Source organism: Oncorhynchus mykiss, chromosome 17 (genome assembly GCF_013265735.2).
Source record: "Oncorhynchus mykiss isolate Arlee chromosome 17, USDA_OmykA_1.1, whole genome shotgun sequence".
In the NCBI taxonomy this organism is placed as follows: domain Eukaryota; kingdom Metazoa; phylum Chordata; class Actinopteri; order Salmoniformes; family Salmonidae; genus Oncorhynchus; species Oncorhynchus mykiss.
In genome coordinates this window covers 32,442,981-32,470,623 of record NC_048581.1, presented here as the reverse complement: position 1 = coordinate 32,470,623, position 27,643 = coordinate 32,442,981, and the positions used below count along the sequence as shown (strand labels likewise).

The window sequence follows — 27,643 nt, the reverse complement described above, 5'->3', positions numbered from 1 at the left end:
GGCTTCAACTGTATATTATTCATAGCCATCTATTTACCACCACAAAACGATGCTGGCCCTAGGACCTCACTCAACCAACTCTACAAGGCCATAAATTCATCCAGAAGCGGCGCTCTTAGTGGCCGGGGACTTTAATGCAGGCAAACTTAAATCTGTTTAACCTCATTTCTAACAGCATGTCACATGTACAACCAGAGGGAAAAACACTCTAGACCACCTTTACTCCACACACAGAGATGCATACAAATCTCTGCCCTGCCCTTCCCTTCAGATTCCTGCTTACAAGCAAAAACTAAAGCAGGAAGTACCAGTGATTCACTCAATACAGAACTGGTCAGTGGTCAGGATGCTATGCTACAGGACTGTTTTGATAGCACAGACTGGAATATGTTCTGGCATTCATCCAATGGCATTGAGGAGTATACCACCTCAGTCATCGGCTTCATCAATAAGTGCATCGACGATGTTGTCCCCACAGTGACCATACGTACATATCCCAACCAGAAGCCATGGATTACCTGCAACATCTGCATTGAGCTAAAGGCTAGAGCTGCCGCTTTCAAAGAGCGGGACACTCATCTGGGCGCTAATAAGAAATCCCGCTATGCCCTCAGATGAACCATCAAACAACCAAAGCCTCAATACAGGATTAAGATTGAATCCTACTACACCGGTTCTGATGCTTGTCGGATGTGGCAGGGCTTGAAAACTATTACGGACAACAAAGGGAAGCCCGGAAGGGAACTGCCCAGTGACACGAGCCTGCTAAATGCCTTTTATACTCCCTTCGAGGCAAGCAACACTAAAGCATGCACGAGAGCACCAGCTGTTCTGGATGACTATGTGATAACACTCTCGGTAGCCGATGTGAGCAAGACCTTTAAACAGGTCAACATTCAAAAAGCCGCGGGGCCAGACAGATTACCAGGACGTGTACTCAAAGCATGCGCGGACCAACTGGCAAGTGTCTTCACTGACATTTTCAACCTCTTCCTGATCGAGTCTGTAATACGAACATGTTTCAAGCCGGCCACCATTGTCCCTGTGCCCAAGGAAGCGAAGGTAACCTGCTTAAATAATTACCGCCCCATAGCACTCACTTCAGTAGCCATGAAGTGCTCTGAAAGGCTGGTCAAGGACTACCATCAACAGCATCCTCCTGGATACCCTAGACCCACTCCAATTCGCAAACCGCCCCAACAGATGACGCAATCTCAATCGCACTCCACACTGCCCTTTCCCACCAGGACAAAAGGAAAACCTATGTGAGATTGCTGTTCATTGACTACAGCTCAGTGTTCAACACCATAGTGCCCACGAAGCTCATCACTAAGCTAAGGACCCTGGGACTAAACACCTCCCTCTGCAACTGGATCCTGGACTTCCTGACGGGCCGCCCCCAGGTGGTAAGGGTAGGCAACAACACGCCTGCCATGCTGATGCCCAGGGGCCCCTCAGGGGTTTGTACTTACTCCCCTCCTATTTTTTATTAGCCCTTTTTTCCCCCAATTTCGTGATATCCAATTTGTAGTTACAGTCTTGTCTCATCGCTGCAACTCTCATACAGCCTCGGGAGAGGCGAAGGTTGAGAGCCATGCGTCCTCCGAAACACAACCCAACCAAGCCGCACTGCTTCTTGACACAATGCCACTTAACCCGGAAGCCAGCCGCACCAATGTGTCGGAGGAAACACTGTACAACTGGCAACCGTGTCAGTGTGCACTAAGCCCGGCCCGCCACAGGAGTTGCTAGTGCGCAATGGGACAAGGACATCGCTGCCGGCCAAACCCTCCCCTAACCCGGACGACGCTGGTCCAATTGTGTGCCGCCCCAAGGGTCTCCCGGTCGCAGCCAGCTGCGACAGAGCCTGGACTCGAACCCAGAATCTCTAGTGGCACAGCCTTAGACCACCGCGCCACTCGGGAGGCCAGTCCCCTCTTGTACTCCCTGTTCTCCCTCACGACTGCGTGTCCAAACACGACTCCAACACCATTATTACGTTTTCTGACGATAGTGGTAGGCCTGATCACCGACAATGAGGAGACAGCCTATAAGGAGGTCAGAGACCTGGCAGTGTGGTGCCAGGACAACAACCTCTCCCTCAACGTGAGCAAGACAAAGGAGCCGATCGTGTACTACAGGAAAAGGCAGGCCAAACAGGCCCCCATTAATATTGACGGGGCGGGTGGCTTGCCTCAGACCATCCTGCAGGTAAAGAAGCCAGATGAGGAGGTCCTGGGCTGGGGTGGTTACACGTGGTCTGCGGTTGTGAGGCTGGTTGGACGTACTGCCAAATTCTCTAAAACAACTGCTTATGGTAGAGAAATTAACATTCAATTCTCTGGCAACAGCTCTGGTGGACATTCCTACAGTCAACATGCCAATTGCATGCTCCCTCAAAACATTTTAGAGTGGCTTTTCACTGTCCCCAGCACAGGGTGCACGTGTGTAATGATCATGCTGTTTAATCAGCTTCTTGATATCCCACACCTGTCAGGTGGATGGATTATCTTGGCAAAGGATAAATGCTCAAGAGAGGGGTGTATCTTGGCTATGAAATATCTTTTGTAATTTTCTGTAGTCACTTTTCAAGGGTTCATTAGAGATAGCGCATCATTGAAAGTCAAAAAAGGCTATTGCAAAGCTATTGTTATTATTAAAGATGTAATTTAAGTATAACTCGGACTGGTGTGTAGTTTGTAACTCTCCTCATTTGGTAAAGCAGAAAAATGCCACGACAGCGTATGGAACATTTCTGGGATCTTTTATTTCAGCTCTTGAAACATGGGACAACACTTTACATATTGTGATGACATGTTTGTTCAGTGTACATGTGTTTTAAAGACAGCACTTCAATTGGACAATGCTCGCGCAACTCAGGAGAGGCGGTGCACTCTAGTAGTTTCAGCACAGACATGTGGGGGAGGGGGTGTGAGTGAGCAGGGGCCGGTTGTGTCTGACACAGAGGGAGAGCGAGAAAATAGCCAAACTGACTCGCGCAAGTTACACAAATATGTCGCTGCGATATGTTGTCTATCATCTCATCTGGTAGTGTCTGTCTTGACTGCATCAAGAAGCCAGATAGCTACACTAGCCAGCTAAGTTAGTTAGCAAGGCTAACTGAGGCTATTTAGAAGCGCTCCCCGCGTCCTGGTCTACAACAACTCTATTCAGATTAAACAACAGCCTACCTGTTGGTTGATCATTGGAGCCTACTGCTTCTCATTTAGACAACTTTATACCATAATTGTAATTAAATGTAGCATTGATTACAAATCTTCCACATGGCTTGGTACACATGGAGCTTCTGACAGTAGTGCTGCTTTGACTGACCGATAATAACAAAGTGTGTAGACTACCAGTCATTTTTATGATGCGCACTCCAGTGGAGGCTCCTCAGGGGAGGAAGTAGGGGGACCATCCTCCTCAGTGAAATTTCATAAAAATAAAAATAGTGAAACATTAAAAAAGTTATCCTTTTTAGATAAAACTATACTAAATATATTAATTTGTCACCAAATAATCGGTTAAAATACACTGTTTTGCAATGAAGGTCTACAGTAACTTCAACAGCACTGTCTGGGCTAGCACCATAGCGTAGCCGGAGGACAGCTAGCTTCCGTCCCCCTCTGGCTACATTGACTTCAATACAAATCTAGGAGGTTGGTAGGCCTCACCCCCTTCCGTAGACATATATGGTAATTATGACCACTTCCAGAGGACGTCCTCCAACCAATCAAAGCTTTTGCAGTATGAACTGACATGTTGTCCCTCCAATCATAGATGTAGGATCAGAGAACGAACCTAGTGTGTTGTATTGGGATTGTGCCACAGAGCATTTTAGGTGTTCTGTGTGTTGAGAAGCTTGGTGACATTTTTGGATAGAGATTAACCTGTAGTGCGCCTAGCCCGTGAACGGGACCGTTATCATCATCTGACACTAATTAGCATAATGCAACAGACATAAATCTTCCTAGAAAATCTTCCTATTCATGAAAATCACAAGTGAAATATATTGGAACACAGCTTAGCCTTTTGTTAATCACCCTGTCATCTCAGATTTTCAAAATATGCTTTACAGCCAACGCTAGACAAGCATTTGTGTAAGTTTATCATAGCCTAGCATAGCATTATGCCTTGCTAGCAGCAGGCAAACTTGTCACGGAAATCAGAAAAGCAATCAAATGAAATCGTTTACCTTTGATGAACTTCGGATGTTTTCACTCACGAGACTCCCAGGTAGACAGCCAAAGTTAATTTTTTCCCAAAATATTATTTTTGTAGGCGAAATAGCTCCGTTTGTTCTTCACGTTTGGCTGAGATATCGCCCGGAAATTTCGGTCACAACACCGAAAAATATTCCAAATTAGCTCCATAATATCGACAGAAACATGGCAAACGTTGTTTAGAATCCATCCTCAAGGTGATTTTCTAATATCTATTCGATAATATATCTGTCGGGACAATTCCTTTTTCTCTAGGACCGATTGGAGTAATGGCTACCTCTGCACTTTACGCGAGAATCTCTCTCGGAGCCACCATGTGACCACTTACGCAATGTGCCCCCATACGGCTATTCTTCAACAGAAATGCGTAAAACTATGTCACAATGCTGTAGACACCTTGGGGAATACGTAGAAAGCGTAAGCTCGTTGATGGTACATTCACAGCCATATAGGGAGTCATTGGAACGCAGCGCTTTCAAAACCTGGGGCACTTCCGGATTGGATTTTTCTCAGGCTTTCGCCTGCAACATCAGTTCTGTTATACTCACAGACAATATCTTTACAGTTTTGGAAACGTTAGAGTGTTTTCGATCCAAAGCTGTCAATTATATGCATATTCTAGCATCTTTTCCTGACAACATATCCTGTTTAAAACAGGAACATTTTTTTTCCAAAAATGAAAATACTGCCCCCTAACACCAAGAGGTTAATGAGAGAATCACTGACATGATGTCAGCTGGTCCTTTTGTGGCAGGGCTGAAATGCAGTGGAAATGTTTTTTGGGGATTCGGTTCATTTGCATGGCAAAGAGGGACTTTGCAATTAATTGCAATTCATCTGATCACTCTTCATAACATTCTGGAGTATATGCAAATTGTCATCATATAAACTGAGGCAGCAGACTTTGGGAAAATTCATATTTGTGTAATTCTCAAAACTTTTGGCCTCGACTGTGTGTAAACTTCTGACTTCAACTGTAAATTGCACTAACTGGACAAGAAATGTAGTTCTTAACCCAAGAAAACAATTTATAATATACCTCCTCCATATCGTGTAATTTGAAAAAACTCATTTGAATTGAAAGTCAACTATCACTCTATACTCTTAACACAGGTGTGAGTGTTAACGAGGACAAGGCTGGAGATCATTCTGTCATGCTGATTGAGTTCGAATAACAGACTGGAAGCTTCAAAAGGAGGGTGGTGCTTGGAATCATTGTCCTTCCTCTGCCAACCATGGTTACCTGCAAGGAAACACGTGCCGTCATCATTGCTTTGCACAAAAAGGGATTCACAGGCAAGGATATTGCTGCCAGTAAGATTGCACCTAAATCAACCATTTATCAGATCATCAAGAACTTCAAGGAGAGCGGTTCAATTGTTGTGAAGAAGGCTTCAGGGCGCCCAAGAAAGTCCAGCAAGCGCCAGGACCGTCTCCTGAAGTTGATTCAGCTGCGCGATCGAGGCACCACCAGTACAGCGCTTGCTCAGGAATGGCAGCAGGCAGGTGTGAGTGCATCTGCACGCACAGTGAGGCGATGTCTTTTGAAGGATGGCCTGGTGTCAAGGGCAGTAAAGAAGTCACTTCTCTCCAGGAAAAACATCAGGGACAGACTGATATTCTGCAAAAGGTACAGGGATTGGACTGCTGAGGACTGGGGTAAAGTCATTTTCTCGGATGAATCCCCTTTCCGATTGTTTGGGGCATCTAGAAAAAAGCTTGTCCGGACAAGACAAGGTGAGCGCCACCATCAGTCCTGTGTCATGCCAACAGTAAAGCATCCTGAGACCATTCATGTGTGGGGTTGCTTCTCAGCCAAGGGAGTGGACTCACTCAAAATTTTGCCTAAGAACACAGCCATGAATAAAGAATGGTACCAACACATCCTCCGAGAGCAACTTCTCCCAACCATCCAGGTACAGTTTGGTGACGAACAATGCCTTTTCCAGCATGCTGGAGCACCATGCCATAAGGCAAAAGTGATAACTATGTGGCTCAGGGAACAAAACATTGATATTTTGGGTCCATGGCCAGGAAACTCCCCAGACCTTAATCCCATTGAGAACTTGTGGTCACTAGAATATGTGGACATCTATAAGTACCTAGGTGTCTGGCTAGACTGCAAACTCTCCTTCCAGACTCATATCAAACATCTCCAATCGAAAATCAAATCAAGAGTCGGCTTTCTATTCCGCAACAAAGCCTCCTTCACTCACGCCGCCAAGCTTACCCTAGTAAAACTGACTATCCTACCGATCCTCGACTTCGGCGATGTCATCTACAAAATGGCTTCCAACACTCTACTCAGCAAACTGGATGCAGTCTATCACAGTGCCATCCGTTTTGTCACTAAAGCACCTTATACCACCCACCACTGCGACTTGTATGCTCTAGTCGGCTGGCCCTCGCTACATATTCGTCGCCAGACCCACTGGCTCCAGGTCATCTACAAGTCCATGCTAGGTAAAGCTCCGCCTTATCTCAGCTCACTGGTCACGATGGCAACACCCATCCGTAGCACGCGCTCCAGCAGGTGTATCTCACTGATCATCCCTAAAGCCAACACCTCATTTGGCCGCCTTTCGTTCCAGTACTCTGTTGCCTGTGACTGGAACGAATTGCAAAAATCGCTGAAGTTGGAGACTTTTATCTCCCTCACCAACTTCAAACATCAGCTATCTGAGCAGCTAACCGATCGCTGCAGCTGTACATAGTCTATTGGTAAATAGCCCACCCATTTTCACCTACCTCATCCCCATACTGTTTTTATTTATTTATTTTTCTGCTCTTTTGCACACCAATATCTCTACCTGTACATGACCATCTGATCATTTATCACTCCAGTGTTAATCTGCAAAATTGTAATTATTCGCCTACCTCATGCCTTTTGCACACATTGTATATAGACTCCCCCCCTTTGTTTTTCTACTGTGTTATTGACTTGTTAATTGTTTACTCCATGTGTAACTCTGTGTTGTCTGCTCATACTGCTATGCTTTATCTTGGCCAGGTCGCAGTTGCAAATGAGAACTTGTTCTCAACTAGCCTACCTGGTTAAATAAAGGTGAAATAAAAAAAAAAAAAATTAAAAATCCTCAAGAGGTGGGTGGACAAACAAAACCCAACAAATTCTGACAAACTCCCAGCATTGATTATGCAAGAATGGGCTGCCATCATGTGGCCCAGAAGTTAATTGACAGCATGCCAGGGCGGATTGCAGAGGTCTTGAAAAAGAAGGGTCAACACTGCAAATATTGACTCTTTGCGCCAACTTCATGTAATTGTCAATAAAAGCCTTTGACACTTATGAAATGCTTGTAATTATACTTAAGTATTCCATAGTAACATCTGACAAAAATATCTAAAGATACTGAAGCAGCAAACTCTGTGAAAATTAATATTTGTGTCATCTCAAAACTTTTGGCCACGACTGTACACTTCGGCTGAAGACATTAAAACTTGTTTTTCAGCCACTCCAGAAATTTCTTGTTAACAAACTATAGTTTTGCCAAGTCGGTTAGGACATCTACTTTGTGCATGACACAAGTAGTTTTTCCAACAAATGTTTACAGCCAGATTATTTCACTAATAATTCACAGTATCACAATTCCAGTGGGTCAGAAGTTTACATACACTAAGTTGACTGTGCCTTTAAACAGCTTGGAAAATTCCAGAAAATGTCATGGCTTTAGAAGCTTCTGATAGGCTACTTGACAAAATTTGAGGCAATTGGAGGTGTACCTGTGGATGTATTTCTAGGCCTACCTTCAAACTCAGTGCCTCTTTGCTTGACATCATGGGAAAAATCAAAAGAAAATAGCCAAGACCTCAGAAAAAAATTTGTAGACCCCCACAAGTCTGGTTCATCCCTTGGGAGCAATTTCCAAACGCCTGAAGGTACCACATTCATCTGTAGAAACAATAGTACGCAAGTATAAACACCATGGGACCACGCAGCCGTCATACCGCACAGGAAGGAGACGCGTTCTGTCTCCAAGAGATGAATGTACTTTGTTGCAAAAAGTGCAAATCAATCCCAGAACAACAGCAAACGACCTTGTGAAGATGCTGGAGGAAACAGGTACAAAGGTATCTATATCCACAGTAAAACGAGTCCTATATCGACATAACCTGAAAGGCCGTTCAGCAAGGAAGAAGCCACTGCTCCAAAACTGCCATAAAAAAAGCCAGATTACGGCTTGCAACTGCATATGGGGGACAAAGATCGTACCTTTTGGAGAAATGTCCTCTGGTCTGATGAAACAAAAATACAACTGTTTGGCCATAATGACCATTGTTATGTTTGAAGAAAAAAGGGGGACGCTTGCAAGCCGAAGAACACCATCCCAACCATAAAGCACAGGGTGGCAGCATCATGTTGTGGGAGTGCTTTGTTGCAGGAGGGACTGGTGCACTTCACGAAATAGATGGCATAATGAGGTAGGAAAATTATGTGGATATATTGAAGCAACATCTCAAGACATCAGTCAGGAAGTTAAAGCTTGGTCGCAAATGGGTCTTCCAAATGGACAATGACCCCAAGCATACTTCCAAAGTTGTGGCAAAATGGCTTAAGGAGTGGCATCACAAAGCCCTGACCTCAATCCCATAGAAAATGGGTGAAATTCACAAAGCCCTGACCTCAATCCCATAGAAAATGTGTGGGCAGCTTTTTCAGTTCTGCCCACACATTTTCTATGGGATTGAGGTCAGGGCTTTGTGATGCCACTCCTTAAGCCATTTTGCCACAACTTTGGAAGTTTAAAGGCACAGCGAGCAAGGAGGCCTGCAAACCTGGCTCAGTTACACCAGCTCTGTCAGGAGGGATGGGCCAAAATTCACCCAACCTATTGTGGGGAGCTTGTGGAAGGCTACCTGAAACATTTGACCCAAGTTAAAAAAATGTAAAGGTAATGCTACTAAATACTAATTGAGTGTACAGTATGTAAACTTCTGACCCACTGGGAATGTGATGAAAAAATAAAAGCTGAAATAAATCATTCTCTCTAATATTATTCTGACATATCACATTCTTAAAATAAAGTGGTCATCCTAACTGACCTAAGACAGGGAATTCTTACTACGATTAAATGTCAGGAATTGTGAAAAACTGAGTTTAAATGTATTTGGCTAAGGTGTATGTAAACTTCCGACTTCAACTGTATTTAAAGTTGCCTTGCTAACTTCAGTAGCTAACTACCAGCGCAAGTGTGCAGACTTTTTGCTGAAGAACCCCTTTCATTCTCTGGGGTACACGGAAAAGGTGTGAATTAAAAGCGAGGGTTGTCCTCTGCCTGAGATCAGTTTCATGAAGAAGGCTGAAAAGGTGAGAGCGTTCAATATCAACTGGTATCAAATGTATAGCTGGTTAACAGGGAGCCTATCATCAAGCCACCTGTAATTGCACATTACAATTCTTTACAAGCTGAACATCTTTTCTGGGTTGTCAAAAACAATTCAGAATGATTTGATAGCTTCCATCGCATCATCCATTAAACGTTAGATTAAAGAGAGAGGTTGACGCAGCACATTTTTTTCCCGCATGTACTCAAGTAGGCTTTGCACTTTCCTCCAGTGTTTATTTAGCAAAGACAATAACACATAATAAGCAAAAACTCATGACATAAATGTTGCCGCAGCCTAGGCTACACCTAAACATTAGAAATCTGACATGCTTTATGGGATGAAAACAAGATGATTTTTCCGTCTGATCAACTGCAGGCTACTAATAAGAGCAGCTGCATGCGTCCTATGCTCCCTGTCCATCTGGTCAGGGTAAACTAATTGGTAACGTTATGTATTTATAGTCCATTTGTGTGTCAGGAGAAAATGTGAATTTGATCACATTTCTATTATATTCAAAATTGGGCTGGCTAGGCTGCCTATACGTTTTTCATCCAAAAGTATTACCAGGAATGAATCAATCAACATAATAGTGATGGCAGATGTGTCATTTTATTTACAAGGCCTACAGTTTCATAGGCCTGCATGATGCAAACATGCATAAAGCCAGCTCAGCCCTGTGAATTCCATTGTCTATCAGTTGTTATCTGTGTCTGAGTAGAGGAAATCCCCCTCCTAATCTAGTCTAAATATAATTTATATGAACAAATTTAAGGAAGCTGCAGTTTGACAGGGTTTTCATCAACCCCCAGGGCCAGGAGTTTTTTTAAACAATGTGACTTGATTAGGAAAAAATGGTCCCATCATAGCCATTATAAAACATTTTTACAACTGATTAATCACTGTCATGCCTTATTGGGTCCAGAGTTTTCATAGTTAGGTTAACCTATCAGGAAAACCCCACCGCTCTGGGACCTCTGGTGCCACCAGTCTGCTTGCAGTAGTCAGTTATCGTCAGGTATGTGGATGATCAGGGCTTTATTCAGGAACGTTTCTTGGGCTACTTTGATGTGTCAAGTGGGTGAGATGCGCAGTCTGTGTTTGACTACATGAATTTTGAGATGTCGGAGTTTAACTTCATAGAGAAACTCATCCAAACCTACGGTGGCGCAGCTGTAAAATAATGTATCTGCTATTTGTATTTACAGCTAAGTCCCCTCCTGTTCCCTGATTAACAGGTGATGACTACTCCGCTCCACTACGATTGTCAACTTTCTCGTGACATGAACTGAAGCCACAACGTCTCATGTACCTGTTCATCCACTGGCACATTGAATGTTTTCCTTCCAAGCACTGCAAGTACCCCTATCAATTTTCTCTCATTGCTGTATGTAGAGTCAATCACATACACAAATCACATTATTACAGATCAAATTTGTATAACTGTGTAGTGTGTTGTGTTATTGTTTTTTGTCTTCCCAGTAAAATCCTATCCTACACTGGTCAAGCCTCTGAACACCTCAACTCATGCCACATACCCTCATTCAATCACTGCTGTGATCCTTTTCCAACACTGTGTAAGTAGCCCTCTCATTCCCCTTCCCCAAAATATTGTACTATAAATGTCTTTATTAAATGCTTTAGGTTAAAAATAATTTGTCTTTGATGATTTTTTAAACACACTTTGTGGTCTCTATGCCTCCCGTGCCTATACCATGGGTCTCCCATCCTCCTCAATTTTTGAAGTCACCAGCCTCCACTGGCACACTCATAAAAACTGTAATATAACTGTTGTTTTATTAAAATGTCTAATGACATGGTCAATCCTTGTATGTAACAAAGTCACAGACAATTTTATAAAAACATTTCCAAAGTATTTATAAAAAAAAAAAAAATTATTAGCAAAAAATATTTGCAAGTAAATAATACTAACATTCCTTCAGATATTCAAATATTCTGACAACCGTGCTCATCCCTATTTTAATCCTACCCTGTGATGTCACAGAGAAGCATTTTTTAGGACCTTTCTTCTTATCTTTTTAACCAAAGATCACATATGTTGACACTGGTTTGGTGCTGGATATAATGAATGAAGTTGAAAAGTGGTAGAATTGTCCTTTAACGCCTTCTGTGCTACAGGGATGGAATCCGATTTTATTGTTCCTCAACTCACACCTCAAACACTTAATTCAGGTTACAGTGGAGTTAGCCTGCCCCGAAAAACTTGACAATGGGTACTTGCATACGGGTAAACATTTGAGATTTGTGCACTGATAAATGCCTAAATTGCCATGCAGTGGCTATACAGTAACATGCTATACATGACGTCAGAGCTCTGACTGCACTTCTCAGCGCTGTATGGGTTTTGACTGACAGCTGTTCTGAACTTGAGCCCCTCGCACGACAAGAAGTTGCCCCCATCCCTCCCACTAATTTGGCAGCTTTTATACACTTTTTGTTGCTTAAGTGAGGGAATTGCTGTAAATTAAGAGGAGTATGTATTTTGAAAGATGAGACGTTGAGGATTATAATAAATATTGCTTTGACGTCATACAAGCAAACCAAACACCCGTGAGTCTAAATATACACTTCACACTTCCATATCATACAACTCATGTCATAAACACTGTGTACAAAACATTAAGGTTAAGGTTGGGTTCTTTCCGTGACAAAGACTGACCAGCTGAATCCAGATGAAAGCCATGATCCTTATTGATGTCACCGGTTAAATCCACCTCAATCAGTGTAGATGTAGGGGAGGAGATTTTTAAGCCTTCAAATCAAATGTTATTTGTCACATGCGCCGAATACAACAGGTGCAGACCTTACCATGAAACGCTTACTTACAAGCAGTTAAACAACAATGTAGTTAAGAAAAATAAGTTAAGAACATTTTTTACTAAATAAACTAAATCAAAACAATTCTAAAGTAACAATAACGAAACTGATTCAGAGGGCTTGGGTTAAATGCGGAAGAAACATTTCAGTTGAAGGCATTCAGTTATACAACTGACTAGGTATCCCCCTTTCCTATATACAGGGGGTACCGGTACCGAGTCAATGTCAAGGTTAGTCGAGCTAATTGAGGTTATATGTAGAGTACCAGTCAAAGGTTTGGACACACCTAATCATTCAAGGTTTTTTCATTATTTGTACTATTTTCTACATTTTAGAATAATAGAGAAGACATCAAAACTATGAAATAACACATCAAGTAGTGACCAAATAAAGTGTCAAACAAATCAAAATACATTTTATATTTGAGATTCTTCAAAGTAGCCACCCTTTGCCTTGATGAGAGCTTTGCACACTCTTGGTATTCTTCTACCTCGGGTTCAGATCCTCGGAGCTCCCAGCCTCAACAGAACATGAGGCTGCCTGAGAGACCGGCCCATTCAACATCACCAGCTGTCATCATAGGCAGCTCTATGGTGAGAAACATCTCGGTCCCCAAGGCAAAAACTCTGTGCTACCCAGGAGCACGAGTACAGGACATAACAAGGCTGCTTCCGACTGTTCTACCACAGATGCCGGGAGCTGACACTGTCGTAGTCCATGTGGGGGTCAAACGACATCAGAAAGGCTAGCTCGGAACATTTGAAAATTGATTTTAAAGAACCGATTTTAGCATTAAAAGACTCTAAAGAAAATGGCCAATAATTTCAGGTCCAGTACCATCGTTGGGCCGCAGATGTGAAAGATTCAGCAGACTGTTGGCATTAGACATCTGGCTAAAAGACTGTCGTAGCTCTGCTGGAGTCACTGTTATTGATAACTTTGACACCTTCTGGAAACAGAAGATACTCTACAGGATACTCTCTCCTCTTGGCTCCTGGACTCGGTCCACGCATTTCAAGGCTGCGTTGAAACAATGACTGGTAAATTATCCAAAACCAGTTAAGTTAATCTCTACCATTGTGACAATGAGTCGTCATAATGCTGCATCAAATGTACATGATCTTAGGGGCATTGGCAAACACAATGTAAGTCATTTAATTTATGTACCCCTAATTGCACCAAATACATCTGTTTATCCTACAGCTATTGTTTGCAGTAATCATGACCCTATAAACCAGAGTTACACTGTTAGCACTGAGGCGGTGTGCAATAGTAGGAAGACCCCTTTATGCAGCTCACCCTGCACTATCAGCTCCAATGTAAATAACATGAGTAAGTCTACCTCTGATAAGCTTCACATTAAAGCATTAAAAACAATCAAGCAACCCAGAAAAGTGCTAAAAATAGCCCATATAACATATGTAGCCTAAGAAACAAGATCCATGAAGACAATAACTTGCTTGTAACAGATGACATTCATATTCTGACTATCTCTGAAACTCACTTAGATATACCTTTGATGATACAGTGGTAGCAATACATGGTTATAACATCTACCGAAAATACAGAAATGCCAACGGAGGCGGTGTTGCTGTCTATGTTCAGAACCACATTCCTGTAAAGCTTAGAGACAATCTAATGTTAAATACTGTTGAAGTAATATGGCTACAGGTTCATCTGCCTCACCTAAAGCCCATTCTGGTGGGAAGCTGCTATAGACCACCAAGTGCTAACAATCAGTATCTGTATAATATGTGTCAAATGCTTGATAATGTATGTGATATCAACTGAGAAGTATATTTTCTGGGTGATTTAAATATTGACTGGCTATCATCAAGCTGCCCAATCAAGAAAAAACGTCAAACTGTAACCAATGCCTGCGACCTGGATCAGGTTGTCAGTCAACCTTCCAGGGTAGTTATAAACAGCACAGGAATGAAATCATCAACATGTATTGATTCCATCTTTACTAATGCTGCAGAATTTTGCTTTAAAGCAGTATCCAAATCCATAGGATATAGTGATCACAATATAATAGCCATATCTAGGAAAACCAAAGTTCCAACGGCCTAATATAGTGTATAAGAGGTCATACAATAAGTTTTGTAGTGATTTATATGTTGATGATGTAAAGAATATTTGCTGGTCTGTTTTGGGTAATGAGGAGCAACCAGACGCTGCACTTGACGCATTTATGAAACTACTTATTCCAGTTACTAATAAGCACACACCCATTAAGAAAATGAGTGTAAAAACGGTTTAATCCCCTTGGATTGATGAGGAATTAAAAAATTGTACGGTTGAGAGGGATGAGGCAAAATGTATGGAAATTAAGTCTGGCAGCCAAACTGATTGGCAAACGTACTGCAAATTAAGAAATCATGAGACTAAACAAAATAAAAAGAAACTACACCATGAAACAAATATAAATTATATAAAGAATGATAGAAAAAAGCTTTGGGGCACCTTAAATTACATTTTGGGGAAAAAAGCCAACTCGGCTCCTTCATTCATTGAATCAGATGGCTCATTCGTCACAAAGCCCACTGATATTGCGAACTACTTTAATGCCGTTTTCATTGGCAAGATAAGCAAACGTAGGGATGACATGCCAGCAACAAACGCTGACACTACACATCTAAGTATATCGGACCAAACAATGAAAGACAAGAATTGTACTTCTGAATTCCATAAAGTCAGTGTGGAAGAGGTGAAAAAATGATTGTTGTCTATCAACAATGACAAGCCACCGGGGTCTGATAATCTGGATGGAAAATTATTGAGGATAATAGCAGATAATATTGCCAGTCCTATTTTCCACATCTTCAATTTAAGCCTACTTGAGACCGTGTGCCCTCAAGCCTGGGGGGAAGCTAAAGTCGTTGCGCTACCCAAGAATAGTAAAGCCCCCTTTACTGGCTCAAACACCCGACCAATCAGCCTGTTACCAACCCCTAGTAAGCTAGTGTTTGACCAGATACAATGCTATTTCACAGTAAACAAATTGACAACAGAATTTCAGCATGCTTATAGGGAAGGACACTCGACAAGCACGGCACTTACACAAATGATGACTGGCTGAGAGAAATTGACGATAAAATGATTGTGGCGGGTGTCTTGTCAGACTTCAGTGCAGCTTTTGTCATTATCAATCATGGTCTGCTGCTGGAAAAACGTATGCGTTATGGCTTTACACCCCCTGCTATAATGTGGATAAAGAGTTACTTGTCTAACAGAACACAGAGGGTGTTCTTTAATGGAAGCCTCTCAAATATAATCCAGTTAGAATAACCACGGGTAGCTGTTTAGGCCCCTTGCTCTTTTCAATTTTTACTAACGACATGCCACTGACTTTGAGTAAAGCCATAGTGTCTATGTATGCGGATGACTCAACACTATACACATCAGCTACTACAGCAACTGAAATGACTGCAACACTCAACAAAGAGCTGCAGTTAGTTTCAGAGTGGGTGGCAAGGAATAAGTTAGCCCTAAATATTTCCAAAACTAAAGTATTGTATTTGGAAATAAACCCTAAACCTCAACTAAATATTGTACTAAATAATGTGGAAATTGAGCAAGTTGATATGACTAAACTGCTTGAAGTAACATTAGATTGTAAACTATCATGGTCAAAACATATTGATGCAGTAGTAGCTAAGATGAGGAGAAGTCTGTCTATAATAAAGCGATGCTCTGCCTTCTTAACAACACTATCAACAAGGCAGGTCCTACAGGCCCTAGTTTTGTCGCACCTTGACTACTGTTCAGCCGTGTGGTCAGGTGCCACAAAAAAGGACTTAGGAAAATTGCAATTGGCCCAGAACAAGGCAGCACGGCTGGCCCTTGGATGTACACAGAGAGCTAACATTAATAATATGCATGTCAATCTCTCATGGCTGAAAGTGGAGTAGAGATTGTCTTCATCACTACTTTTATTTATGAGAAGTATTGACATGTTGAATGCACCGAGCTGTCTGTCTAAACTACTGGCACACAGGTTGGACACACATAAATACCCCACAAGACATGCCACAAGAGGTCTCTTCTAGAGATCGACCGATTAATCAGAATGGCCGATTAAATAACAATCGGAAATCTGTATTTTTGGACACCGATTTGGCCGATTTAAAATAAATAAAAAATGTACACCTCTATTTAACTAGGCAAGTCAGTTAAGAACACATTTTTATTTTCAATGACGGCCTAGGAACGGTGGGTTAACTGCCTTGTTCGGGGGCAGAACGACAGATTTTTACCTTGTCAGCTCGGGGATTCAATCTTGCAACCTTAGTTAACTAGTCCAACGCTCTAACCACCTGCCTCTCATTGCACTCCCTGAGGAGCCTACCTGATACGCAAATGCAGTAAGAAGCCAAGGTAAGTTGCAAGCTAGCATTAAACTTATCTTATAAAAAAACAATCAATCAATCATAATCACTAGTTAACTACACATGGTTGATGATATTACTAGTTTATCTAGCGTGTCCTGCGTTGCATATAATCGATGCGGTGCGCATTCGCGGAAAAAGGACTGTCGTTGCACCAATGTGTACCTAACCATAAACATCAATGCCTTTCTTAAAATCAATACACAGAAGTATATATTTTTAAACCTGCATATTTAGCTCAAATAAATCCAGGTTAGCAGGCAATATTAACCAGGTGAAATTGTGTCACTTCTCTTGCGTTCATTGCACGCAGAGTCAGGGTATATGCGATAATAATAAATGTTTTGTTTTCGAAATTATAGTTTCCGGATTCGACCACATTACTTTTGTGCATTTTGCCAGCAGCTCTTCACTGTGCTTCAAGCATTGCGCTGTTTATGACTTCAAGCCTATCAACCCATGAGATTAGGAAATGGCTAGATAGTTAGCGGGGTGCGCGCTAATAGCGTTTCAAATGTCACTCGCTCTGAGACTGGGAATAGTTGTTCCCCTTGCTCTGCATGGGTAACGCTGCTTCGAGGGTGGCTGTTGTCGATGTGTTCCTCGTTCGAGCCCAGGTAGTGTAGGAGCGAACCATTAAGGAGAGCAAAAGCATTAAATATAAATAGGTCTAGTTGCCAGGCTGAAGTAGCAAGGACATGCACATTAAGAGAAGATGACACCCAGGCCATATGACACCCAGACCATACGTACATTTATGACAGCTGGACGTACTATGGTCAGCAGGATACAGGAAGAAAGATGGAAGCAAGATAACTGATGACTAACACATGAAACATAAGCATGCAATGGATACATTATTTTTAGGACGTCAAAAGGGTTCTACCATCGTTATAACCTAACCAAAAGCAGATATGAGCGTTAGTGGGCGTGAACTACCTCTGAGATGTGAAGAAAATAATGGACAGGTCAAGGGAAGCTATTTTCATATAGAGGAAGGGGACTCTATACGTTATGCAAAGACAGAATCCTATAAAGGCAGGACTCTGTAATATGAGAATTTGGTCTCTTTCCATGGAGGGGCTCGGCCCTGTTATGTTTGTGATAGGGTCCTTCCATGGAAGGGCTCAGTTTTGCTACTTTGTATTAAAGTGTATATTGAATTCAAAAGTTCTTGTAAGAGTGTTATATTTCTGAGACGATTCTCCATGACAGTAGGAGCGAGGAGAGGGACGGAAGCTATACTGTTACACTGGCAATACTAAAGTGCCTATAAGAACATCCAATAGTCAAAGGTATATTGAATACAAATGGTATAGAGAGAAATAGTCCTATAAATACTATATTAACTACAACCTAAAACCTCTTACCTTGGAATATTGAAGTCTCATGTTAATAAAAGGAACCACCAGCTTTCATATGTTCTCATGTTCTGAGCAAGGAACTTAAACGTTAGCTTTTTTACATGGCACATATTGCACTTTTACTTTCTTCTTCAACACTTTGTTTTTGCATTATTTAAACCAAATCGAACATGTTTCATTATTTATTTGAGGCTAAAATAATTTTTATTGATGTATTATATTAAGTTAAAATAAGTGTGCTTTCAGTATTGTTGTAATTGTCTTTTTTTTATTTTTATTTTTTATTTTTTAATAGGCCGATGAATCGATTTCAGCTTATTTTGGCCCTCCATTAATCGGTATCGGCGTTGAAAAATCCTAATCGGCCGACCTCTAGTCTCTTCACAGTCCCCAAGTCCAGAACAGACTATGGGAGGCACACAGTACTACATAGAATTCCATGTAGTCATGGCTCTATCTACATCAAGTAACTGATGCAAGCAGCAAAATTAGATTTAAAAAAACAGATTAAAAAACACCTTATGGAACAGCAGGGACTGTGAAGCAACACAAACATTGGCACAGACATATATACACACACACACACACACTATAAATACACATGGATGTAGTACTGTAGATATGTGGTAGTGGTGAAGTAGGGAACTGGGGGCACACAGTGTGTTGTGAAATCTGTGAATGTATTGTAATGATTTTAAAATTGTATAAACTGCCTTAATTTTGCTGGACCCCAGGAAGAGCAGCTGCTGCCTAATGGGGATCCATAATAAATACACATACAAAATGAGGTAGTCAACTGGAATGCATTTCAATTAAGAGGTGTGCCTTGTTAAAAGTTAATTTGTGGAATTTCTTTCCTTCTTAATGCGTTTGAGCCAATCAGTTGTACTGTGACAAGGTAGGGGTAGTATACAGAATATAGCCCTATTTGGTAAAAGACCAAGTCTATATTATGTCCAGAACAGTACAGAATCAAGAAATGGTTCACCACCCAAAGGACATCCAGCCAACTTGACACAACTGTGGGAAGCATTGGAGTCAACATAGGCCAGCATCCCTGTGGAACACTTTCAACACCTTGTAGAGTCCATGCCCCAACAAATTGACGCTGTTCTGAGGGCAAAACGGAGTGTAACTCAATATTAGGAAGGTGTACCTAATGTTTTGTACACTCAGTGTACAGTGTTAACGTTTAGGATCACTATGTTTGTTGTACAGTTACAAGATGTCATACTCTGAGTAGTTCTTCAAAAAAAAAAAAAAATTAATTAAGCTAAACGTTCTGATCTGTTGCATCAGCCTCATTATGTAGTTTTTTTTAAAGCTAATGGTTGTATTAATTTGAGCTCTATCACATCCCACAACTGTCCCAGACTATGTTTGGAATATTTATTTCTTGCACAGAATAGGTCAACTCTTGTACTATGGGGAACAGTAGATTGACATAGGTTAGTGCTGTTGCTGTTCGTTAGGCCTACTCATCTTGTTGGCTGACGAAAGGTAAATGTAGACAGTTCTTCCAATATCTTCAATATGCACCTCGAAATAGGATAAGGACGCGTGCAGTTGCGTCCCCGATAGACACATTGGGGACGCAACTGCAAGTGTCCTTATCCTATGCACGCGTTCTTATCCTATTACAAGTGTCTTCACTTGTAGCCTGTGAGAAAGACCCGATCACGTGATGGAGAGCCATTTGAGTGAGATGATAGATGCTTTGGAGCAGGCAGCACTCAGGGAAAGGGCTGCAAATGTGATTTTTTTAGGGTGTATTATGGCCACACAAAGGGGATGCCGCCGGGAAATTCAAGGCATTATCAAGTGCTTGTCAAATTGTGAATGAGGGACTGATGAAGTGTGTAGAAACAAAGCAGAGCCCATGCCTTTCAGGCAACTTTTTTCAAATCATCATTAGAGTCACATCATGCAGCCTGACAATGTATTAAACATCTAAACATATAGCCCAATGTTTGTAGAACAACTAAAGTTACATTAATAACACTAAATTAAGCATATAAGAGTACCTATTTATTTGTTAACTGCTCAACACAGAATAGCCACATGTGCACACTCCCTCAAATTGTTTGGAGAAAATATCCCTTCTATATTATTCAGCTTTGTTCAATTGTATTCTTCACACTATAAAATAATGCCATGGAATTCTAAGCAAATCTTATCTGCTAAATGAACTAGTGTAGCCCACAGCCATATGTTAGGTCCTGATCTGGCTATGCCATAAGGACAACTCAGAGTATGCTATTCTGTTCTTCTGAAGTAGAATACATTTTCTTCATATCATGTTTCTTTAGACCAGTCTAAAATAAAATAATGGATTTATTGTGAAGGTGTAGGCTATATTACATGGATTTATTGTGATGGTGTAGGCTATATTACATGGATTTATTGTGAAGTTGTAGGCTATATTACATCGATTTATTGTGAAGGTGTAGGCTATATTACATGGATTTATTGTGATGGTGTAGGCTATATTACATGGATTTATTTGACTTTTTAAAATGTAGATGTTCCAAAGTTCTGCATCAGTGGCTTGTAGGCTGTGTGTGGAAGCCAGACGATGCTAAATGTGTTTAAGATGAATTAACGGTCAATTACTGTGAGACCGACAGTTATTTGCTTGACAATCACCGGCTGACTAAATTTCGAGACCATCACAGCCCTACACAAGACCAAAACGGTTGCACTGTATAGCCCTGACAGATGAGCTGCTAATCAACACTAAATAGCTATGTTTTGCAAATATGGGTCAACAAATAAATATTGATCAATTAGTGAACTGTTACAGAAGAAGACTGGAGTCTAATCCACACACACCATTATTCTTACCTGATGACATTGAATCTGAATCTCCCTTTTCATCTCCTTCTCTCGCAGTTCCACTCAGCCCTGGTGTTTTCCTGCAATCGACTAGCCACACAGACACCCTCTTCAGACCCCACAGTGAGGCACGACCTGGGGACTCCGGGAGAGGGGAGGGGGGCGGGAAAGACGTGTCCTGGAAAACACATATGCGTAAATAATGACAGAATCAATTTAGGGTGGGAAACTCTCCTACATGTCAAAGAAATTTGAATTCTCAAAAGTCTCAGCAGTCTTTCTTTGACTCCTCTCATTCTCTGGACCTCCTTCCCAAACTGTATTGGAAGAGAAAGTCCAATCAGAATCACCTTTATTTGCCACGTACATTTACATATATAGGACATTTGGAGGAACCTCAAATATTCTCCTCTAATGTATTCAAAGAAGGAGGTTGAAGAATCAAGGAAGGACTGTTGAGAACCAAAACACTCAATGACTGGGAAATACTTACCTCCAGCCGGTTGCTAGGAAACCAATCCTTGTCCTCCATGTCCCATTCTTCATTGCAGTGAATAACATTGCCATCATCATCAACAGTCTGGCTGGGACTCATGGGAGCCACACTATATTCTTCCTGTATCTTTCTGATGTCCTGTTTCACTATACAGCCCTGGGAGGGCCAGAAAACAGCATTTTGCCTAGGTTCTGTAAAGAGAAGAGTTCAACTATTGGTTAAAACAAAGGGTGTAGCTGGCTTTCTACCTAATTCCAGGCATATCACTCTCTAAATCCTAGAACCTTCAGTCGGAGAGCGAACTCTGAATACAAACTAAACTAAAATGAAAAGGAAAAAAACGGAGGTCAGTAGAATGCCTCCGCAACTGTTTTTAAGACAATACCAAAGATTTGTATAACTAACCCAAGATACACCACAGTCTGTTGTTTCCAAAGGGATCAAATTAAGCATACTGGGCAGAACAAACATACATTTTGCCATTATGGCACCCCTACTTTGTGAAGTGTGTGTGTGTGTACAATAACTCAAATCTCTTCTAAACACCAGCATTTTTTTTTACTTTAGCAAAGGTTAAAGTCTACAAAACGTACCACTCTGTTCATAACATATTCCTTGTTTTGTGATTAAAGGTTCCGTAGATTTAGAAAATTAGCTGAATGTCGTCCCAGTTCCATCTCACTCCATACTCTCCCACTGCTGGACACTGGGCTTCCTTCCTCTCCTCAACATATTTGATGGGGAATAGGGAATGGAAATTCCAACCGGATGCTTCAGATTTATACATCCCGTAAAACATCTGGCTCGTTGATCTATAGTCATGGCTAGATGGGATACAGCTTTTGTCAGGTTTAGGTTGGTTTTTTTTTTGGGGGGGGGGGGGGGGGGGGGGATATTTTAGCTAACCTTAACCTGCTGCACAAGATCTCCTAAACCTGCTACGAAAAATCTGTAAAATCCCTTCTAGACAAAACCTTGTTCTATCTGTGACAAAACTCACTGGTGTCTTCAGTCTCCCCTCCTGCCTCCTCTTTCAGTTCCAAAACGTCTTCCTCCTCCTTTATTGAGATAGCCATCTCTTCCTCTTTCATTATACAATATTCTTCTTCTTCTTCTTTCAATGTGATAGTCTCCTCTTTCATTCTGAATTCGTCTACTTCCTCTTTCACTACAAAAGGTCCTTTCTCTTCGTTCACCATAACAGCCCCCTCTTCTTCTTTCAATGTGATAGCCTCTTCTTTCTCATTCGTCGTTCTGAAAGCTTCTTCCTCTCCTTTTACTGTATCCCCGTCTTCTTCTTTTACGACAATGTTCAGCCCCAGAGGTTCTTTCTCTGTCCAGCAGACCTCTTTTTCAGCAGCGGGGGAGAAGCTTTGTGAGCTCATTGTCGGGGATGTTAGCTAGCTAGCATGAGCGACTGCCCTGGTGCTAGGCTCAGTATCAATCTTAAATTGCAAATTCCGTTTAAATCAACTAGTACATACGTTATCCGAATTGGGTTTGAAACACTACTATTCATGTAAAAAAATGGTCTAAAGTGATGCAATGGGTCGGTTTTATGTTGGCTAACAAGCTACCGGTACAGAGATGGCTGAATCAGTAGCCGTGTTGTTGTTGAAGAAGCGTCTTCTTCTACTTCTTCTACTTCTATCAGCAGCACAAACGATGACGTCCTGTTTGTATGGTAATGAGGAAATCTTCTAAATAGAACCGCGCATTTCAAAACATTGCAATGTGGATAGGTCATTCACTGATATTTGAAGTGCAATGAGTCGTTCATGAAAACAAATGAAAAACATGGTTTTAAAAAACATGTTTTTTTTTAATACCAATAATTCAAATTAAAAAAAAATACAATGTTGACACTGGTATGTTGAGAATATTCAGCTGTAGAGAGAAATGTTGTACCTGTCTCAGCTAAAATGGGGTGGGAAATACTCAGTAGGGACTCCAAATGGTCCAAATGATTCGTTTTGGAGGGGGTCTTTGTCGCACGACCTACTGCTGGCTTTTCACTCTGCACCATCTACAGTTGAAGTCAGAAGTTTACAAACACCTTAGCCAAATACATTTAACCTCAGTATTTCACAATTCCTGACATTTAAATATTGTAAAAATTCCCTGTTTTCAGTCAGTTAGGATCACCACTTTATTTTAAGAATGTGAAATATCAAAATAATAGGAAAGAGAATGATTTATTTCAGCTTTTATTTCTTTCATCGCATCCCCAGTGGGTCAGAAGTTTACATACACTCAATTAGGATTTGGTAGCATTGCCTTTAAATTGTTTAACTTGGGTCAAGGGTTTTGGGTAGCCTTCCACAAGCTAAGGTGTATGTAAACTTCCGACTTCAACTGTATACATATAAAAGGGCTCGGGGACAGGGCCCTGTCCCCGAGGCCTTTTATATATATACAGTTAAAGCTTTTTGCCTTTTGGTATGCCATCGTAAATAAGAATTTGTTCTTAACTGACTTGCCCAGTTAAATAAAGGTTAAATAAATCAAATAAATAAAAATAGACTAGGTAATGGTACTCCTTATATATAGCCTGATTATTGTTTCTATTGGGTTACTATTTTCTTTTTATTTAGCAAATATGTGTGTTATTTTTTTAACCTCAGCATTGTTGGTTAAGGGCTTGTCAGTAAGAGTTAAAATAATAATGTGTATATATTGTACAATCCAGGTGTACAAAAGCTCTTAGACCTACCCAGAAAGACTCAGAGTAGCTATAATCGCTGCCAAATGTGAAATGTCCAGACAACAGGCCCTCCGATTTGACACACTGAGCTCTGTCTGAGAAGTAATTGGTGAAACAGGCGATGCAGTCATTTGAGAAACCAAGGCTGTTGAGTCTGCTAATAAGAATGTGGTGATTGACAGTCGAAAGCCTTGGCCAGGTCGATGAATACCGCTGCACAGTATTGTCTCTTTATCGATGGCAGTTATGATATCATATGGGACCTTGAGCGTGGCTGAGGTGCACCAGCTCGGAAACCAGATTGCATAGCGGAGAAGGTACGGCGGGATTCGAAATGGTCGGTGATCTGTTTGTTAACTTGGCTTTCGAAGACATTAGAAAGGCAGGATAGGATAGATATAGTTCTGTAGCAGTTTGGGTCTAGAGGGTCTCCCCTTTGAAGAGGGGAATGACCGCGGCCGCTTTCTAATCTTTGGGGATCTCAGACGATACGAAAGAGAGGTTGAAAAGTCTAGTAATAGGGTTTGCAACAATTTCGGCGGATAATTTTAGAAAGAGAGGGTCCAGATTTTGCAGCTCTTTCAGAACATCAGCTATCCGGATTTGGGTGATGGATAAGGAGGGAGGCTTGGGCGAGTTGCTGTGGGGGGTGCAGGGCTGTTGACCAGGGTAGGGGTAGCCAGGTGGAAAGCATGGCCAGCCGTAGAGTACGAGTTACCTACAACTGGATGTACTGGTGCCTCTCGGGTTGAAATTGGTGGTTGGGGACATCTTTTCTGAGGAATGTCAGTGTTTTTCTTGAGTGTGTTTTACTTTGTTACATTTGCATTATATTGTATGTTCTAATTTGTGTATATTAAGGGCTCCCTTGCAAAATAGACCTTGGTCTCAATGAGACTCCCTGTTAAAATAAAGGTAAAACACAAATCTGAACAATGGCACAAAGGGAATGGGGAAGACAATTAGGAAAAAAACGCTCTACAATAGAAGTTTGTCCTCACAGTACGAGGCACTGGGGTCATTGGCTTCACCTGCCATTGTTATGTTGGCCAAAAGTCATGATTTCTTACTTTGCTTAAATTAAACCATTTGTAATGGTAAGTGAGCATTGAGTCTTTTCCTTTCCTCCTGAATGGAACCTCCACGTTATAAAACTTCCTCTGAGGTTCAAACCAGACTAGATCGCTCAATAACCTAAGGCCACTTTTTCTGAATGTTTAATCCAAATAAAAAATTATCCTGCATTGTCTTAATTCTGTTCTCTTTATCGTTTGAAAATAAACTGAAAGCCAAGATTTCAATCAAATGTCATGAAATCAGACCTGAGTTGGTTGTTATGTGGTATCATAGAGATTTTAACAGATCAGTATGTCTTACCGTATAGCTAAAACATTAAGGATCTAATAACGCCATTCGCATGTTCAATGCAAATTATGTAGAGCAGGGTTCCCCCAACTCATTGCCCACAGACCAAATGTGGCACGTAGGGGGATTTTTTGGACCCCCCCATTTTTGGGCTGTGGGGTCCATAGTACCCGCAAAACACCAGTCTCAACATCAACAGTGCAGAGGTGACTCCGGGATGAAGCTGCCAGTTGAGGACTTGTGAGGTGTCTGTTTCTCAAACCAGACACTCTAATGTACTTGTCCTCTTGCTTAGTTGTGCACCGGGGCCTCCCACTCCTCTTTCTATTCTGGTTAGAGACAGTTTGCACTGTTCTGTGAAGGGAGTAGTACACATTGTTGTACAAGATATTACGTTTCTTGGCAATTTCTCGCATGGAATAGCCTTCATTTCACAGAACAAGAATAGACTGACGAGTTTCAGAATAAAGTTATTTGTTTCTTGACATTTTGAGCCTGTAATTGAATCCACAAATGCTGATGCTCCAGATACTCAACTAGTCTAAAGAAGAACAGTTTTATTGTTTCTTTAATGAGCACAACAGTTTTCAGCTATGCTAACATAATTGCAAAATGGTTTTCTTATGATCAATTAGCCTTTTAAAATTATAAACTTGGATTAGCTAAAACAACGTGCCATTGGAACACAGGAGTGATGGTTGCTGATAATGGGCCTCTGTACGCCTATATTATTTATTTAACGGACAAAAAATGTACATTTCTTTCAAAAACAAGGACATTTCTAAGTGACCCCAAACATTTGAACGGTAGTGTACATTGTGTAGAAACCTCTAAAGAAGCATATTTAATAGGTTTTGAACATATTTGGTTTTTATTGTTTTCTTTTTCGGAGAAGGCAAGGTGAGCGCTACCATCAGTCCTGTGTCATGCCAACAGTAAAGCATCCTGAGACCATTCATGTGTGGGGTTGCTTCTCAGCCAAGGGAATGGGCTCACTCACAATTTTGCCTAAGAACACAGCCATGAATAAAGAATGGTACCAACACATCCTCTGAGAGCAACTTCTCCCAACCATCCAGGAACAGTTTGGTGGCAAACAATGCCTTTTCCAGCATGATGGAGCACCTTGCCATAAGGCAAAGTGATAACTATGTGGCTCGGAGAACAAAACATTGATATTTTGGGTCCATGGCCAGGAAACTCCCCAGACCTTAACCCCATTGAGAACTTGTGGTCAATCCTCAAGAGGCAGATGGACAAACAAAAACTCACAAATTCTGACAAACTCCAAGCATTGATTATGCAAGAATGGGCTGCCATCAGTCAGGATGTGGCCCAGAAATGAATTGACAGCATGCCAGGGCAGATTACAGAGGCCTTGAAAAAGAAGGGTCAACACTGTAAATATTGACTCTTTGCACCAACTTCATGTAATTGTCAATAAAAGCCGTTGACACTTATGAAACGCTTGTAATTATACTTCAGTATTCCATATTAACATCTGACAAAAATATCTAAAGCCACTGAAACAGCAAACTTTGTGGAAATTAATATTTGTGTCATTCTCAAAACTTTTGGCCACGACTGAACTCACTATATGCCGATATGCACTGAGTGTACAAAATATTACACCACCTCGTTCCATGACATTGACTAATCAGGTGAATCCAGGTGAAAGTTCTGATCCATTATTGTTGTCACATGTTAAATCCAATCAGTGTAGATGAATGGGAGGCGACATGTTAAAGAAGGATTTTTAGCCGTGAGACAATTGAGACATGGATTGTGTATGTGTGATAAGAGATAAGAATAACAAATAAGTCAAGAGCAGCAGTAAATAAAAATAGCGGGGTTATATACAGGCATTATCGGTACAGAGTCAATGTGCGAGGACACGGGTGTCGAGTTAATTGAGGTAATATGTACATGTAGGTAAAGTTATTAAAGTGACATCAGAGGGTGAATGGGCAAGACAAAATATTTAAGTGCCTTTGACCGGGATATGGTAGTACGTGCCAGGCACAATGGTTTGTGTCAATAAATCAATAAATCAAATATATTTATAAAGACCTTTTAACATC

The 27,643-nt window shown here is 41.3% G+C and overlaps 1 protein-coding gene across 1 annotated transcript in view; it reads right to left on the bottom strand.

Moving 5' to 3' along the window:
- The window catches only part of LOC110493746 (zinc finger protein 2), a 31,082-nt gene extending 7,953 nt beyond the window's left edge, over nucleotides 1-23,129 (bottom strand). Inside the window, exons 1-3 of the mRNA XM_036949744.1 lie at nucleotides 22,494-23,129; nucleotides 21,491-21,684; nucleotides 21,007-21,175 (exon numbers count right to left, since the gene is read on the bottom strand). Of these exons, the coding sequence (XP_036805639.1) occupies nucleotides 21,007-21,175; nucleotides 21,491-21,684; nucleotides 22,494-22,878 (748 nt within the window). The 5' untranslated portion in view covers nucleotides 22,879-23,129. The remainder of the gene's footprint in view (nucleotides 1-21,006; nucleotides 21,176-21,490; nucleotides 21,685-22,493) is intronic.
- Nucleotides 23,130-27,643: the final 4,514 nt, after the last annotated feature.